Here is a 16,928-nt window from a genome sequence, read left to right as displayed (position 1 = left end):
ACCATACACATGCATGCATCTGCCAACGTTCTGGAACTGAACTCCATTTCAAATATGAGGTTGCAACTTGTAGGCACCATGAAAACAAGGCCACCACTGATACTACACCGCCTGGCCTTCTAGCACATTAGGTTCTCCAAAGCCACAGTGGTTAGATTTTTCTAGAAGTAAATTTCTCCCAACAATGTCAGCCTAGTGTTTCTGATATTTTACATTGTATAAAGACATACAAGAGAGGAGAACACTTTTAGGTTATAACGAAACTGCTGATTTTATCATGTAAGAGTAAAACAACAATTATTAAGTGTTAATCGATGTAACAAAAGTAAGCATTACCACCTCAATTCCATTTTCACTAACTATATATCTAAATCATTAAATTAATACAGTCAAATTAAATTTCTTTTTGAGATTTGGGGGAGTACAAAACAAATTAAATGATTCATGTCCATAAATTATTTGAGACATAAAGGTGATTGACATACAGGAGTTTTTTCTTTGTATCTTCAAGCTCATCAAACTCCATTTGCTTCTCTCTTACAGATCGTGCACTTTTTTCCATCACGTCTTGTTGCCCAGTTTCAATTATGTCATCACTAGGTTTAAACTGGTCCCAGCGAGCCTTAAATTTTTCTACTTGCTGAAGGTACATCTGGACTCGAGACACCACATTTGCTTTCATTATGTTAATCTGTAACAAAGAACATGTTTAATAGCAATATGGAAAAACATGACAACCATTGTTAACTCTACAACTCAATTATGCCAAGGAAAGTAAGGACAGATTTTCAGACTAACAAGTCTTTGGTACAACGATATATGAGAAACCTACCATAAAGGTCATGTTAATAGATGTATGGAGACTAAGTAATGTACAACATCGGCCCAACCTATATTACTAGGAACCTGGTTATCATTGATTCTGGTTTCACAGATGCAGGCGTGCCTTGTTACACAGTGGGCCCAAGGCATACCAACATTTTATAGGCACATCCCAAATGTTTTTTAATTTATATATATTTTGCTAGATAGATAGATAGATAGATAGATAGATAGATAGATAGATAGATAGATAGATAGATAGATAGATAGATAGATAGATAGATAGATAGATAGATAGATAGATAGATAGATAGATAGATATATAGATATTTTGTATTTCCTACAATGATCCAAACATCAAGCAGGCATGAAACCATATCAACTGACATTCTATGAAAGCAAAGTCTGCAGTCCTTCCTCTGATTTTGCATCCACCCTCTTCCCCCAACTTACATATGTACTTTTTAATTAAGTTTGGAACACATTATGTGAATTATCCTTAGACATCAACAAATCATTAGCACCTGCGTAGGGAGACCCAACTGGGCATCAAGCGATCAAGTTCATAAGTTGCTTCTCTGCGTACATGAGCCAAGTCACTAAACTTTCAGCATGAAGTTAATCAAAGGTTACAAATTTTTAACAAACACTTCCTGGGCACTACGCACTCAGTCAGTGTTTTTATCAATGTTCATATAATGTACAAACTCTGGGAGGTCCTAGAATATTGGAGGATCATCTTCTTTCCAGCTCGGGCCAGGTTTTATTAAAGAATTAACATTAAGACAAACTGGAAGAGGATCCATCCAATTGAAGGCTAGATATGAACTATCCCACACTTGACCTATTTAGATTGTTAGATAACATATGGGAATATGGTATGCAATAACCCCACTAAATTGACACTTTAATTACCCTGCTGTAATATATGTCCCTATGTGCTTGCTCAGAAACAGGTTGTGCATTATCCAATCCCAAGGTATCACTATCATCTCTTATGCCGATGACACCCAACTCATCCTTTCCCTAACGGACACTACAACCACCACCAAAACCAGCTTCACCAACTGAATGATCATGGTAGCAGAATGGATGTGAAACAACGGCCTGAGCTCAACTCAGACAAGACAAAAGTGCTGGACTTCAGAAAGAAGACTTTTTTCTGAGTTTTATATAGCACAAACTTGACCCTAAGGTATCAGAGCACTTTACATAAGCACCAGTTGCGTTACAGACGGACACATTAATTTTTTGTTAGGCACGGGAACGATTAAGTGATTTGCCCAGAATCACAGGATTCTGAGCGTCCCTGCGAACCCTCGAACCTGGTTCCTCAACGGCAACGTCGACCGCTCTAGCTGTAATACCACATCCTCTCCCCATCGGACTTTCCCATCGGACTCCACCTGGGGGCCATTTGAATTAAGACTAACACCAACACCAACCACGCAAGAAACCTGGAGATCATTCTCAATGACAAACTCAACATGACTTCACAAGTCAACGCAGTGAGCTCCCCCTGCTTCCACATCTTACGCATACTATGAAAGATCTTGACATAGCTGCCACAGACCACCAGAAGGACAGTCATGCAGGCACTAATCACTATCAGACTGAACTACGGCACTACTCTGAATCTCCAAACAACTCCTTCACAGCCTTCAGACTATCCAGAATGCTGCCATAAGAGTCATACTCGACCTTCCATGCCATACCCACATCACACAACAACTCAAGTACCACCACTGGCTACCCATACACAAGTGCAGTCAAATCAACCTCCTCATGCATGCATTCCGAGCCCTAAACAATGCTGGACCAGCATACCTCATCAGCCACATACAATTTTATCAACGCCCAAGACACCTAAGCTTTGCCTCACTCTTACTCGCACACATCCCTGCATCCACAAAACGAGAGAAGGAGGTCGCTCATTCTCCTACAAGCCTCCAAAGACTGGAACAACCTCCCTCAACACATAAGAGCCTCCTCCTAACTTATGATTTCTGCAAGGAGCTGATGACCTTGCTCTTCGAATAGCACAGCCGGGACCGCACATCTACACACCTGCTCTAGTGCCTGGATAACCTCGCGGATGATAAGCAATCTATACAAATCCATTTAACATAATGTAACAGGATGTCCTTTTACATCGACACTTTACTTGCCCTATTGTAAATGATGACCCTATTGGCTTGAGGGAAACATATTGTGCATGATGACCTTGTAAATATCATGCACTACTCTTTCACTGAATTCTGTCATGTACTTATTTTCATATTAACTCACACCATGTCTATTCTCATATTAAGTCTATTAATCACTAACTACTATGCAAATTCTCGAAAAAACCTGGCACTGCCTGTATCCCAGTACTTCCTGGCTTTTCCTGTGTCAACAAGGTGCTGCCTTTTATTCTGCATTCTCGTGCCCGTTGGCACTGCACGTGTCAGTCTGTTTTGTAACTGAACATTACAGCATTGTCCCTTTTTCTTTCCTTTCAACAGGTTCTAATCCCACTTTGTTTAATAAATATCACATGCCTAGAGAATCTCTTTTTTGATTCTGCGTTTTGATCGCATTGTATGTTATCTTGCACAAAACTGCCACTTTTTCAGATTGATTAGATGTGACATTTAGATATTTTCAATGTGCTTATATGTGACATTTCATTGTCTTATAAATGACACTTTGAGTGACACTGTAGTGTGAAGAGACCCAAGCAGTTATGTACATGTAATTAGAATAGTTCATAAATTATCCCATTTCTTCAAATGACTTAAAGCAGTTACAGTGCTTCCAGAGCACGTATGCAATGTCACCAACCTACGTCCTTTTAGTAACATGATCACCTTGAATACATTTGCATATTGCTGCTTTCCAATGTAACTTCCAGATATAGTACCTGCCCCATTATCACCATGTGTGCTCTCTTCCATCCGTACTGGGTTTTTTCGTCAACATTATATTGAATTCTGGGAGCTACAGTGTTACTATAAATGATGGCTGGTGGTTGGTAAAGTTTATGGTCAAGGAGCAATGGTGAAGGAGTCATGATGGACTACAGTAGCTCTCAACAGTTTTATCCCACTATGATGTGCTGAGTGCATTATCATCTTTGTATAATTTTCTATGAAGAATCATCAAGTTTATACTGTCATTAAACCAAAAAGGCACTACTTGGCACCAATGCTTGTGTCAAATTACGTTTTAGGTGACAGGAGGGGGTGGGGGAGGTTCAGTGGGAAATTGCAAAGGCTGGACCCTTAAGATCACAGTGGCTTAGTGTAAGGCCCTGTGATGAAAACTGACCTATTCAGACATGGCAAATACAAAAAGAATAATTGATGGACAGAATGCAGAACAATGTCACACAGTCACCCAGTACAGAGATCTGGGCCTAAATCCATCGTTGTTTTGCTCACCATGCCATTCCAGTTTGGCCCCAGCCATATGCAAATCAGTCTTGACCCTGCGCCCAATGGGAACAGTCCAGCCAGAACTGCCAGGCCAGGTCCTCCCTGGACTGGAAACAAGCATCCTAGGACCGGTTTCGGGCTTTCAGCCCTCATCAGCCAGGATAGCTTGACTCCAGTGGCCTGGAGAGCACGGGTCTCACATCTGAGCATACCCGTCCCACTCGGGGTAACAAATGCAAAAAGAACAATTGATGGACAGAATGCATAACACTGTCATACATTCACCCCAGTACAGCGATCTGGGCCTTAATCCATCATTTATTTGCTCACCATGCCATTCCAGTTTGGAGCCAGCCATATGCAAATCAGTCTTGACCCTGCGCCCAATGGGAACAGTCCAGCCCGAACTGCCAGGCCAGGTCCTCCCTGGACTGGAAACAAGCATCCTAGGACCGGTTTCGGGCTTTCAGCCCTCATCAGCCAGGATAGCTTGACTCCAGTGGCATGGAGAGCAAGGGACTCACGTAAGAGCATACCCGTCCCACTCGGTGTAGCAAATGCAAAAAGAATAATTGATGGACAGAATGCAGAACACTGTCATACATTTACCCCAGTACAGCGATCTGGGCCTTAATCCTTCCTTTATTTGCTCACCATGCCATTCCAGTTTGGACCCAGCCATATGCAAATCAGTCTTGACCCTGCGCCCAATGGGAACAGTCCAGCCCGTACTGCCAGGCCAGGTCCTACCTGGACTGGAAACAAGCATCCTAGGACCGTTTTCGGGCTTTTAGCCCTCATCAGTCAGGATAGCTTGACTCCAGAGCATGGAGAGCACGGGACTCACGTATGAGCCTTCCTGGCCCACTCGGGGTGACATATGCAAAAAGAACAATTGATGGACAGAATGCAGAACAATGTCATACATTCACCCCAGTACAGAGATCTGGGCCTAAATACATCGATTTTTGGCTCACCATGCCATTCCAGTTTGGACCCAGCCATATGCATATCAGTCTTGACCCTGCGTCCAATGGAAACAGTCCAGCCCGAACTGCCAGGCTAGGACTTCCCTGGACTGGAAACAAGCATCCTAGGACCGGTTTCGGGCTTTCAGCCCTCATCAGCCAAGATAGCTTGACTCCAGTGGCAGGGAGAGCATGGGACTCACGTCTGAGCATACCCGTCCCACTCGGGGTGACAAATGAAAAAGAACAATTGATGGACATGGCACCAGCTGAAGTGTAATGTTTTAACACTGGTGAGGGTAAGAGACTGGTGCACAATCAGCAGCAAACACACTATATGTGATGATGTACCCATCATCCCTGTCCCTGGGGCTAGAGGAGCAATCATAGTCCAAGTCAAGCTCATAGATGTCATCACAACCCCACCAATCTCCTGGACTGACTGAGTCTAAATAGCTGTCTCCCTGCATCTTCCTTTTTGTTACCTCACGGTTCTCTTTTTCCCTCTGTCCCCATCTCTCTTTGCAGTGTCTCCCTTATCTGTATGCTGCCCTCTTGAACATCTTTTTTTAGCTCCACCTGCACTCCCTTGCAGCACACAATCCTATGAGTCCTACCCCAGGGTGCCATTGCAGCAGACACTATCAGAGGCAAGCCGATAGCCCATATCACAGCTGCACCTGGCTCGTAGCTTTAGTCTCTCATTCCCTTTCAACTGTTGCTTCTTGTTCACTCTTCTGATCTCGCTCCTCTTTGTATATTTCTATCTTTTTTCTTCCCCATCTTTTTCTCTGCCTTCTCAACACCATTCTTTCTCCCTCCCCTATCTCTACTTCTCTCTCCCTATCTTCTTCTCTCTTTACCTCTCCCTGTCCTCCTTTATAGCTTTACCTCTCGTTCTCCTTTCTTTTTTTTTTTTTTTTTTTTTTTTTTTGTTCAAAAACCTTTATTTGAGCATAGAAAAATACAAGAATGGGCCTACAACCTCACGGGCTGGCCGCTAATAATAAGGCACCAGGCACGAATCAGAAGTGTACACCCGTGGTTAGGCACAAATCTAGCACCAAGCATTACTCGCAACATGTCACAGAGCATATTGAATTTTTATTTTATACGAAAAGAAAAACAAACACTAGAAAGGCGAATGCACGGTAATCAAGGTCAGCCCAAAGAACGGAGGGGACGGTCAACAATCAGGAGAACCTACCAAGAGCCCTGAGGCTCCAACAAAATCGGGGGGGGGGGGGAGCAGCGGGGGAGAATCGGAAATTCAAAAAACAGTATGAAAGGGTTCCGGGAACGCTCGCCTAGGGAGATAGGACAACATCAGTAGTGCCTACAAGGGGAGGTGTACAGATATCCCCACGATATTCATTCCACTGGCCCCAAATCTTCGTCCACGCCCCGGGCCACATAAACAGTTTTCTCACGAAACATGGACCAGTCCATGTTGTCCTCCCATTTCGAGACCTCAGGGGGCCTGGATGCGCCCCAGAGTTGCGCAATATCCCGTTTCGCAATCATGTAACCCAAGGTCGCCCATCTGGTCTGGGCCACAGAGTAGTCAGTGGGCTCCCACACATTCAATAGACATCGTCGAGGCTCCGGCCGCAGGGCAACACCAGTCACAGCAGTCATCACATCAAGCACAGCAGTCCAGTAAGCCACCACAACCGGGCACTCCCAAAGAATGTGTAAAAAAGTAGCACTCGACCCACAACCACGCTTACATAACCCATCCAAGGAAAAGCCCATCGTTACCAGACGCGGACCAGTGACATACACTTGATGAAGGATTTTAAGTTGAACCAAACGGAGACGGGCAGGAATGGCCACCTCCTTGGGAGAAGAGAGTGCCGATTGCCAATCCTCGTCGTCCAGTTCCAACCCATCGCCGACCCAAGCCTCCCGAAGTCGGACCAATAAGTCAGCCCGATTATTGATCAGCTTCTTATAGATCAGGGAAATAGTGCTATCAGGCAGGTGCCCATCAAGGACACGATCTTCGAGGGGGGAAGACTCGGGCAGGGCCTCATCAGGAGTCAAGACTGAGGTGAGGGCGTGCCGGACCTGCAGATAACGAAAAAATTCCCTACCATTCAAACCATATTCCTCCTGGAGGGCCTGGAACGACTTCACACTACCTTTCGAACATACATCACCCACCTTACATATACCAATCATATCCCAGCGGTCGAAGCCCTTAGTAGACCAGAGACACCCCAAACGTTCCGAGGCATAAAGCGGCGTCGCCAGCGTCATTCGCTCCTCCCATCCCAAACTCACATTCGCGGCTCGCCACACAGTTACTGCAATCCTGGACGGGCCCACAAGATGGCGCCCGGCCGATCGAGAATAAAGCGCTCTATTAAAGTCCCCACCCGGCAGCTGAAATCTATCCATCTCGAATGCAGGATTTCGACCCGGTGAAAACATCACGTGATTAATAGAAGACAGCTGGGAAGCCCAATAATATCGCTTGATATCGGGGAGCGCCATGCCCCCGTCATACCAAGGGATGGTGAGTTTCGCGAGGGCAATACGTGGACGCCCGTCCCAAATCAATTGCCTTTGAAGAGTCTCGATCTCTCGGAAATAGGTCTTGGGGATAGCGTCATAGGAGTTCTGGAGCGCGTAGAGGAACCGCGGCAAGGACATCATTTTAAACAGGGCCGCCCTGCCCAGAGGAGACAAAGGAAGCTTACGCCAACGGGCCACGTCCAGTCGCAATCTAAGCAACGGGGGGAGGAGATTACGCTCAAATCGGAGCGAGGAGTCCAACGTAATAAAAATCCCTAAATATTTGAAGCCAGACTGGACCACCTGGATAGGAAGTCTGCTCGGCAGTGGGGGTAAAACACCCGAGAGAACATACACGCAGGACTTGGCCCAGTTAATAACGAGGCCTGAGTTGGCACCAAAGGAAGTGAGAACGTCAAACAAAACTGTCAGAGATTTGCGCGGGGAGGTGAGATATAAAAGAATGTCGTCCGCGTAAAGCGAAACGCGGTCCTCAAAGTCCGGAGACCAGCGAATCCCCTTGAGCGAAGGCTCCCATCGAAGCCAAGCAGCCAACGGTTCCAAGGCGAGTGCAAATAGCAACGGAGACAAGGGGCATCCCTGACGGGTACCCCTACCAAGGGTGAAAGGGGCCGAAACTCTACCATTTACCACCACTTGTGCCAGAGGTTCCGCATATAATAACTTGATCCAACCAATAAACTCAGGCCCGAAACCAAATTTCTCAAGAGCCGCCCAAAGATAAGGCCACTCCACAGTGTCAAAAGCCATTGAGGCATCCAACGATGCCAAAATGGCCGGCTCCGTCAGAAGCCCCGCCCTCGCAATCGCGCCGTGGAGACGACGTAGGTTCAGAGCCGTGTTGCGATGCGGGATAAATCCGGATTGATCTGGATGGACCAAGTCACTAATGACCGTCAGGAGGCGGGACGCCAGGAGTTTCGCCAATACCTTGGGTTCAACATTTAGAAGAGATATGGGCCTATAGGATGAACAAAGGTCCCGCGGTTTACCATCCTTGGGGATGACAACTATCGTGGCCAGTCGCTGATCATAGGGGAGAATACCCCGTTCCCGGGACTCCAGAAACATGGCGCGAAGATATGGCGCCACTCTGTCGGGACGCAACTTGTACAGTTCAATTGGCAACCCGTTCGGGCCCAACGCTTTGCCCAAACGGAGTGAACAGATGGCAGTAGCTATCTCATCAACAGTAAAGGGGGAATCCAACGCTACACGATCCAAATCAGAGACACTGGGCAGAGCTATATCACGCAATAGAAGGCGAGAGTCAGCCTCATCTCTCACAGACACAGGGGTATACACCACACGAAGTACTCAGCAAAACGATCAACTATTCCAATCGGGTCCGTCACACTCTCACCACTCAAAGACTGAATCACGGGTACCACACGATTAGCTCTCTCCTTCTTATCCAGCCACGCCAGCAATTTACCCGCCTTGTCACCCACATCATACAAACGACCCTGTTGCTCCCGAAACATCACTTTAGCAGCATCCGTGACCATGGATTTATAGGCAAATTGTTTCAGACCCAGGGCGTGGAGTTTCGGAGACGTAACACCAGATTCCAAAGCATCCTCCAATGCAGAAATCTCTCCCTCAAGGTCCACCACCTCCCTATTCCTCGCCCTCTTAGCTTCAACAATAAGGGAGAGGGCCTGCCCACGAATCACCGTCTTAAAGGCCTCCCATAGGGACACAGCTGAGGAAACCGACCCCTCGTTATCCAGAAAATACGCGTCCAAAGACTTAAGCAAAAGGCTGCGGGTCTCGGGGGAGGTAAGGTACCACGGATTGATGGGAGCTACCCGGCCCACTGCCTCCACTCCAACCTCAAAACGAAGCCAGAGCGGAGAGTGGTCAGAAATACCCCTGGGTAGGTGTATAATCTCACGCACCGCTGGTGACTGAGCCGCAGGCATCAGGAAATAATCCAGTCTAGACAGACTCCCATGGGCCCCAGAATGAAAAGTGTATTGAAGCTGAGTAGGATGCAAAAGCCTCCAGCAATCCACCAAGCCAAAGGTATCCAAAAATCCACCCAACCACTGTTGGGCCGCAGGAGTATCCCTAGGGGGGTGGCGATCGTGGAGACCGGAGAACACCGAATTAAAATCACCAGCCAGAAAAAGTGTACTATCAGGGAGGTCCAACAAGACACGGCCCAAATCCGAAAAGGTAGAAGTCTGCAAGCCGGGGGGCACATAAACAGTAAATAAGGAGAGGGCACGACCCTCATAGCGACCCACAAGGACAGCATATCGCCCCCGATCATCCTGAATGACATCATCAATAGCTAGGGGGAGGGAAGCCCGAACAAGGATACCCACCCCCCTAGAACCCGAGGTAAACCCCGAATGTGCTACGAGGCGATAGCCCCACCTATTCATTGCATGACAAACATTGCCTACCAAATGAGTCTCCTGTAGGAACACAATATCAGGAGATAAACGTCGTATACATTTCAACACCACACTTCGTTTGATACGATCTCCCAGACCGTTAACGTTCCACGAAACAAATCTCAACCCGCTACCCCCCATCCCACCCAACAAAGCCAAAACCCCCCACCAATGAGCATGACACCAGAAACATCTTCAAATACAGGATAAAGTCGCCTTGAAAACAGAACACACGAACAACAAACTTCCCAACCACCCACCCCCCAAATAACAAGAAAACACCCCTGTTACATCCTGATCATATTATTCCCTGCTGCTCAGCCTAAGTATGTATGATGTCATTGGAATGTTACTGTGTGCATGATTTGAATGTGTGGTCAGTTTGATTGAGTGGGCTGAGCAGCTGGATGCTGCTCCCGGTGGGGCCTGATTCCTACTCCTATTTTCTCCTTTTATTTAATTATAACTAATAAATATCATCTTAAGGATACCTACGTCTACAGGATTTTATTCATTATAAATTACATCTTCAAAATGCAATAATGGCGACGATGAAGAAAGAACTACGCGTAAAGGAACAAAATTTACAATTTACAACTACAAGATATGAAGAAAAGAATTTAAATAAAGACAAGCAACGCTTTTTGATGCCCCACCGGTGTCATGACACATCTGACAGCCTACAGGAAACATCTATAAAGGTATGTTTCAAGCGTTGGACTTGGTGGAACTCTTTGAATTTTAAAATGGCGAATTTATTAACAAGAGCGTCAAAATTTCAAGTTATGACAAGTGTCAGAGTAAAACGGTGGAAAACTTAAATATATTTCGTGCTACGGTGTTCAGAACCAAACTTAAATGACTATCTATTTTTGTAAGGGCAAAGATGTGAACTTTTAAGCATTTTATTTGAGGCAGCTGCTTTCATTTTGTCTATAACATGTGAAGATAATAGTGACAGATATCTGGACAATTTAAAAGTAAATTGCAGCTGTGAAACAAATGAGCGCTGTGTTCATGGAAAGATAACTGCCTTTTAATTCATTATCTACAAGCATGTGTACACGCTGCGAATTTTGTTTCCACTCTGAAGCTTCCGCTTTTCTTTATAACCAGAAATTATTTTGAGCAGTGTTTAAGAAGTAATTGTCTGCCAGAGCCATCAACCTAACAGGTGCCAGCGCGCTTAACTCAACGGAGCTGTAACATTCAGTGTAATTTCTTCAATTGTCTTTGAAACTCTGACACTCACCGTCCTGTTTGGGGATGACGGTTAAGTTGTCAGTTGGTTTCCAGAGATCCTTGCCTTTCCCCTGCTTCACGCTGTATGATGACGTCTTCAGAGTGTCCCGAGGAGTTGGCGAAGGGGAGCTCTCCTCATGTTCTATTTCCGTGATGTCAGCCTATGACTCACCGCCTTTATTTCAACACATCTTCTCAGCCTATGAGTCATTGCCTTTCATCAAGTGCGTGATGTCAGCCTATGACTCACCGCCTTTATTTCAACACACATTCTCAGCCTATGAGTCATTGCCTTTCATCAAGTGCATTCTCATTGTGAACCATCGGGGCGAAGACATGACAGTGTGAAGGTTGCTGCGTGCCATCATCATTTTCCAAGAGTTTTCCGATGTAAAAGACAATTAAAACGCTAATGAGGCATGGATCGAGCCTTTCATTTCCAACAGCGTTTCTGATATGAAGTTTTTCCTTATCTGGGTGTCTGCTTTTGTTTTCATCATCGTGTCACAGCGATTGACACGCTATGCTAATTTAAACCCAGCAAGTACCTGAGATATTTTCATTTATATTTCAAGAGACAAGGTACTGTTAATATTCAAGCTTCGCAATTCATTACAATTAATATGACAACGGTGACTACTTTTTTATTTTAAATTATTATTTTCCATCAGTCACTTTTATATAAGCATTAATGTACATGTTAAGTTCTAGTGATTTATGAAACAGTTATGTACTGCAATTGAGAAATTGGTTAATTGGTTAATTTGAATTCTGAATGATTTATTTATTTATATACAGCTTGGATAGTTGAGTACTGAAATTGATGAATTAATTTATTTATATTATTTTCTTTAATGCTTGAATTTAAGAGTCAAGTTTACTATGCTGAGTTCAGACAAAGTTTGAATTTATTGATGTAAATGAACCACATTCGTGCTCAATTAATTTGAGGTGTTCATTAAGTTATTGAAATTTATTGATGAACCACTTAATTAATAGTGCTCTATTATAAAAAATAGAGGAGTTCACAATTTATTGCAATTAATAGTGCAGAGTCTACATATATTGCTTAAACATTGAGGAGTTCAATGTGTATAAAATCTTGTTGTGGAGCCACTTAAGTGCTCATAGATTGAGGTGCTCCTATATTTACAGAAGTTTAGTTCTCCAGTTGGAATTATATGATACATATGTTACGGAGCCACATACGTGCTCATGGTTTGAGGTGCTCCATTTCTTGGTGTTCGAAATATATGAGGCTACAGAGTCCTCAGTTATGTTTATTATATGAGGCAACAAAGTCCTCAGTTAAAATTATTCTCGTTTTTTATTATTGAACCACACTAGTGCACTTTTCAAAAAGAGGTGTTCAATTACAGAGAGTTGTTAGGAAACCATATACCCATGCATTAGGTGTTATGCGTAATTTTCATTATACTTTATTTAAAAGTGTTTGAATAGCGTGATAACTCCTACGTCCTAAAAATGTTATTCTATAGGGACGTCACCTTGTTTAGTTTATTTCCCTTTTGTTGCTGTTCATGACAGTCTGGCCAACTGCCGTGATTAGTGATAAGTTGGGTTTTTATTTGTAATGAGGAATGGTTGTATATGTTTACTCTCTAGTTTTATACGAGAAAATTTCACAGTTATTCATTTATATGTACTGTTAATTAGCAATCCTGATATGATATAATTTCACAGTTATTCATTTTCTATGTATTGCTAATTAGTAATCCTGATTTTACCACCATCAGGACATATTGTAATTAATTTCACTTTATCTCTTTTATTTTCATTGTTATAAAAGAGGGAGATGTGTTACATCCTGATCATATTATTCCCTGCTGCTCAGCCTAAGTATGTATGATGTCATTGGAATGTTACTGTGTGCATGATTTGAATGTGTGGTCAGTTTGATTGAGTGGGCTGAGCAGCTGGATGCTGCTCCCGGTGGGGCCTGATTCCTACTCCTATTTTCTCCTTTTATTTAATTATAACTAATAAATATCATCTTAAGGATACCTACGTCTACAGGATTTTATTCATTATAAATTACATTAGTAATCCTGATTTTACCACCATCAGGACATATTGTAATTAATTTCACTTTATCTCTTTTATTTTCATTGTTATAAAAGAGGGAGATGTGTTACATCCTGATCATATTATTCCCTGCTGCTCAGCCTAAGTATGTATGATGTCATTGGAATGTTACTGTGTGCATGATTTGAATGTGTGGTCAGTTTGATTGAGTGGGCTGAGTAGCTGGATGCTGCTCCCGGTGGGGCCTGATTCCTACTCCTATTTTCTCCTTTTATTTAATTATAACTAATAAATATCATCTTAAGGATACCTACGTCTACAGGATTTTATTCATTATAAATTACATCTTCAAAATGCAATAACCCCCCACCCTGCACCCCTGCAATAAGCTAAAAAGCCACCCCAACCTGCAGTGTGCCTGTCGCCCAAAAACCCCTATTCTACACAAAGACCCCGGAGGAGGAAAGGCTCCGTCCCACCCGCCACCCCGAACAAGAGCAGTGACGAGAAAAGAACATACATCAAATCACATAAGCGGTAGAGGAACAAAGGCACACACTCCTGGAAGAGTCATTCAAAACAAGGCACCAGGCATAGACGAAATGTTCAGCTCTCTACACCACCTTCAGCACCGCCCGGGTGGGCATCGGACTCAGTCTCAGGAGATCGGCTAGGCAAGGAGTCCAGCCAGTCATTCACAGCATCCGGCCGATCAAAGAAGAAAGTTCGGTCATTATACTCAACCCGCAGCCTGGTCGGAAAGAGCATAGCGTAGCGCATCCCCATGTCCCTAAGACGCTTCTTGGCACCACGAAATCCCATCCGCTGCTTCTGGACCAGTTGGGAAAAGTCCGGATAAAAGTTCACTGTGGCATTCTCAAAGGCCACCGGGCCCTTCACCCGCGACGCCTGCAGGATAGCGTCCCGATCTCTATAGTGGAAAAGCTTGGCAACAATAGGTCTCGGCGGGGCGCCTGGCTTACCCTGGCCCCCCGGAACACGATGTGCACGCTCCACTGTGAAGAATTTACTAAGGCCAGACGGAGAAAGGTGGTTCTGAATCAGGTCTTCAACCAGGAGATCAACCGAGTGGGGTTCTGGGTTCTCCGGTACACCAACCACGCGAACATTACAGCGACGTGCCCTGTTCTCAAAATCATCCAAGCGCCGGGTCATGAAATCGTTCACCCTACGGAGATTGCTAATCTCCGTCTGTATCTCAGAGACGTCCGCCGTGAGGCTGGATGATTTGATATCCAACGACTTCACCTTTTCGTTCGTTTTGGAGAGATCGGCTCGAATTAGAGTCACATCGATTGCCACGGTGTCAATTTTGTGGGTCAAGGTTTCGTATTGTTGGCCTATTGACTCCCTCATGCCAGAAATGGCGCCCATGATGTCCTGCAAGGAAGGCTCCGTCGACACATCCACGACGTGGTCAGATGCACCGGGACCAGGCAGGGCAGCTCCGGGGGACCCCTTAGAATGGGTATAACGGTCCATAACGTTGGATTGGACCGGACCCCCGCGCAGAGGTGTCTTCGTCTTGCGCGTCTCCCGGTCCCCTCTGCCCGCCATTTTGGAGATGCGTCACAAGGAGATTCACCAGGGTCAACGGACCGGGCACCAGAAACGGAGGCCTCGGGACCGAAGGACCGTGACAAAGGTATCACCAGGATAGGGGCAGCCAAATAGGAGAACAGTCCAGCCAAAGGCCCGACAGCCGACGCGTGTCCTGGAACCAGCTCTGGCCCGACTCTCTCGCCGATGTCCCAGTCAGAGGCAGAATCGAAACCGAAACTTAAGAAGGGGACCCACAAGTCCAATCCCCCTGCCGTTGTTGTTCAACTCCAAGACGGCCACCGAACCTCACCCAGTCCCGGGCGCACCTCAAGGGCGGAGCCCAAAAGTTCAATTCACCATAACTCCGGCACCCGGTGTCAAATTAAAGTTCTGAAAGGTCCAGGTAGATCAGCCCAACGTCCTCTATACCAATCCTAGCGAAAAATCAGGATTCATGCAGGATATTATGCCCGGAGCGGCGGGGGTCCAGGGAGCGCTGTGCTCACGCAGCCATCTCGGATGCCCGCCAAGCTCCTCCTCCTCGTTCTCCTTTCTTGATGTCACTTTTCTTTTCTCTCTCTCTTCTCTATTTCTCTCCTCTAATTTCTTTTCAGATGTATCTCTCATTATCCTCCTCTCCCTTTCTATCTCCTCCTCTGGTTTTATGTCTGTCTTGCCCACACTCTCTCCTATTTTACCTGGATGTTCTTGATCCGGTGGCTGGATGTGTGCATGAAACCTTTGAAATAGTGAGGTGCAAAATGAGAAAAGTATTGTTTCTCTTATAGCGCATGTCAGCACCAGCCACCTGGCACACGCTGTCTTTGTTCACCCTGCGCCAGTGGCCAGTAACAGAGAAGCAGCTCAGTAATAGAGAGGCAGGCAACAAGGGTGGTCTGGTGTCCGTGCAACGAGCAGTGGAGACAAAGGTGGACAGCAACAGCATGGGCAAATGATGAAACTGGATATTGCGCTTGCCTGTCGCAACTTGCAACCTTTCTTGAAGTGGGAGGCAATGGGGTGAATACAGAGTCAGGTACACAGCAACGCCCTTAAAGTGATGGAGGTTATTCGCCACTGGGCCAGGGATGGAGCAGCCAGGTCACTTTCACAAAGCTTATAGTGACCCAGTTACACCCCCCAGAGATAGACTATCTTAGGACCTCCTCTTACTTTGGGTCAGATTGTCAGTCCAGATCCCTCCATGCACCAGTACCTTTCTGCCAGTTACTGTCATTATGTCACACAAGGACCACAGACCCTGCTGTGGGCGGCCAGGCTCCAATGCATACCCTGTCACTAATAATTATCCAAACAGCACAGCCCATTGAAGGCTCTGTACCTAAGCTGTAATGCTGTTGGCTGTAGCAATCCCAGGCCCCATCTGTCACTGACAGTGGAGTGAGCTGCTCATGGTCAATGGACTGAGCTGCCTTCCAGCTGCTGGAAATGGGCCACTGAGGCAGCTCCCGGCAGAAGAGATGATACGACTCAATTTAATCATGCATAATAACTATATGCGCTTGCGGTCATGTGGAAACTTCCCTCAAAATTAGTTAGTGCACCCCCAGATGTGTGACACTTGGCAGGGCTACCTAAGGTCCAAGGTGCTGACTGGTTATTCTCTAAAATCCAGTGTTTCAATTAAACATAAACCCAATGTGTAGAAATCCAGCTGACCCACAATTCAGGTACTGCTCTTTCTTCCAATGACGCTCTGGCCATTCTGTAGGTATTGTGCACCGTTTTGTGTTAGTGTAAAGTGTCAATGAATTTAGAATAAATAAACTACATCAGCTACCCCTCACCATCTGAATCACTCGGATGGCATCAATCAAATCATAATCCAGAAGAGAAGGACACGAGAATTCTGCCAAAAGTCTGTACTCCGTTCTGAGCACTGTCAGTCTCAATCTACAATT

The 16,928-nt window shown here is 45.3% G+C and overlaps 1 protein-coding gene across 2 annotated transcripts in view; it reads right to left on the bottom strand.

Moving 5' to 3' along the window:
* Nucleotides 1-16,928, bottom strand: part of DYNC2H1 (dynein cytoplasmic 2 heavy chain 1) — a 1,763,151-nt gene that overhangs the window by 1,387,187 nt on the left and 359,036 nt on the right. For both annotated transcript variants that reach the window (XM_078657019.1, XM_078657020.1), the window contains exon 22: nucleotides 486-691. In XM_078657019.1, the coding sequence (XP_078513145.1) occupies nucleotides 486-691 (206 nt within the window). The remainder of the gene's footprint in view (nucleotides 1-485; nucleotides 692-16,928) is intronic.

The sequence above is a fragment of the Lissotriton helveticus genome, chromosome 8 (genome assembly GCF_964261635.1).
Source record: "Lissotriton helveticus chromosome 8, aLisHel1.1, whole genome shotgun sequence".
NCBI lineage: Eukaryota > Metazoa > Chordata > Amphibia > Caudata > Salamandridae > Lissotriton > Lissotriton helveticus.
This window is presented reverse-complemented; position numbering and strand designations above follow the sequence as displayed.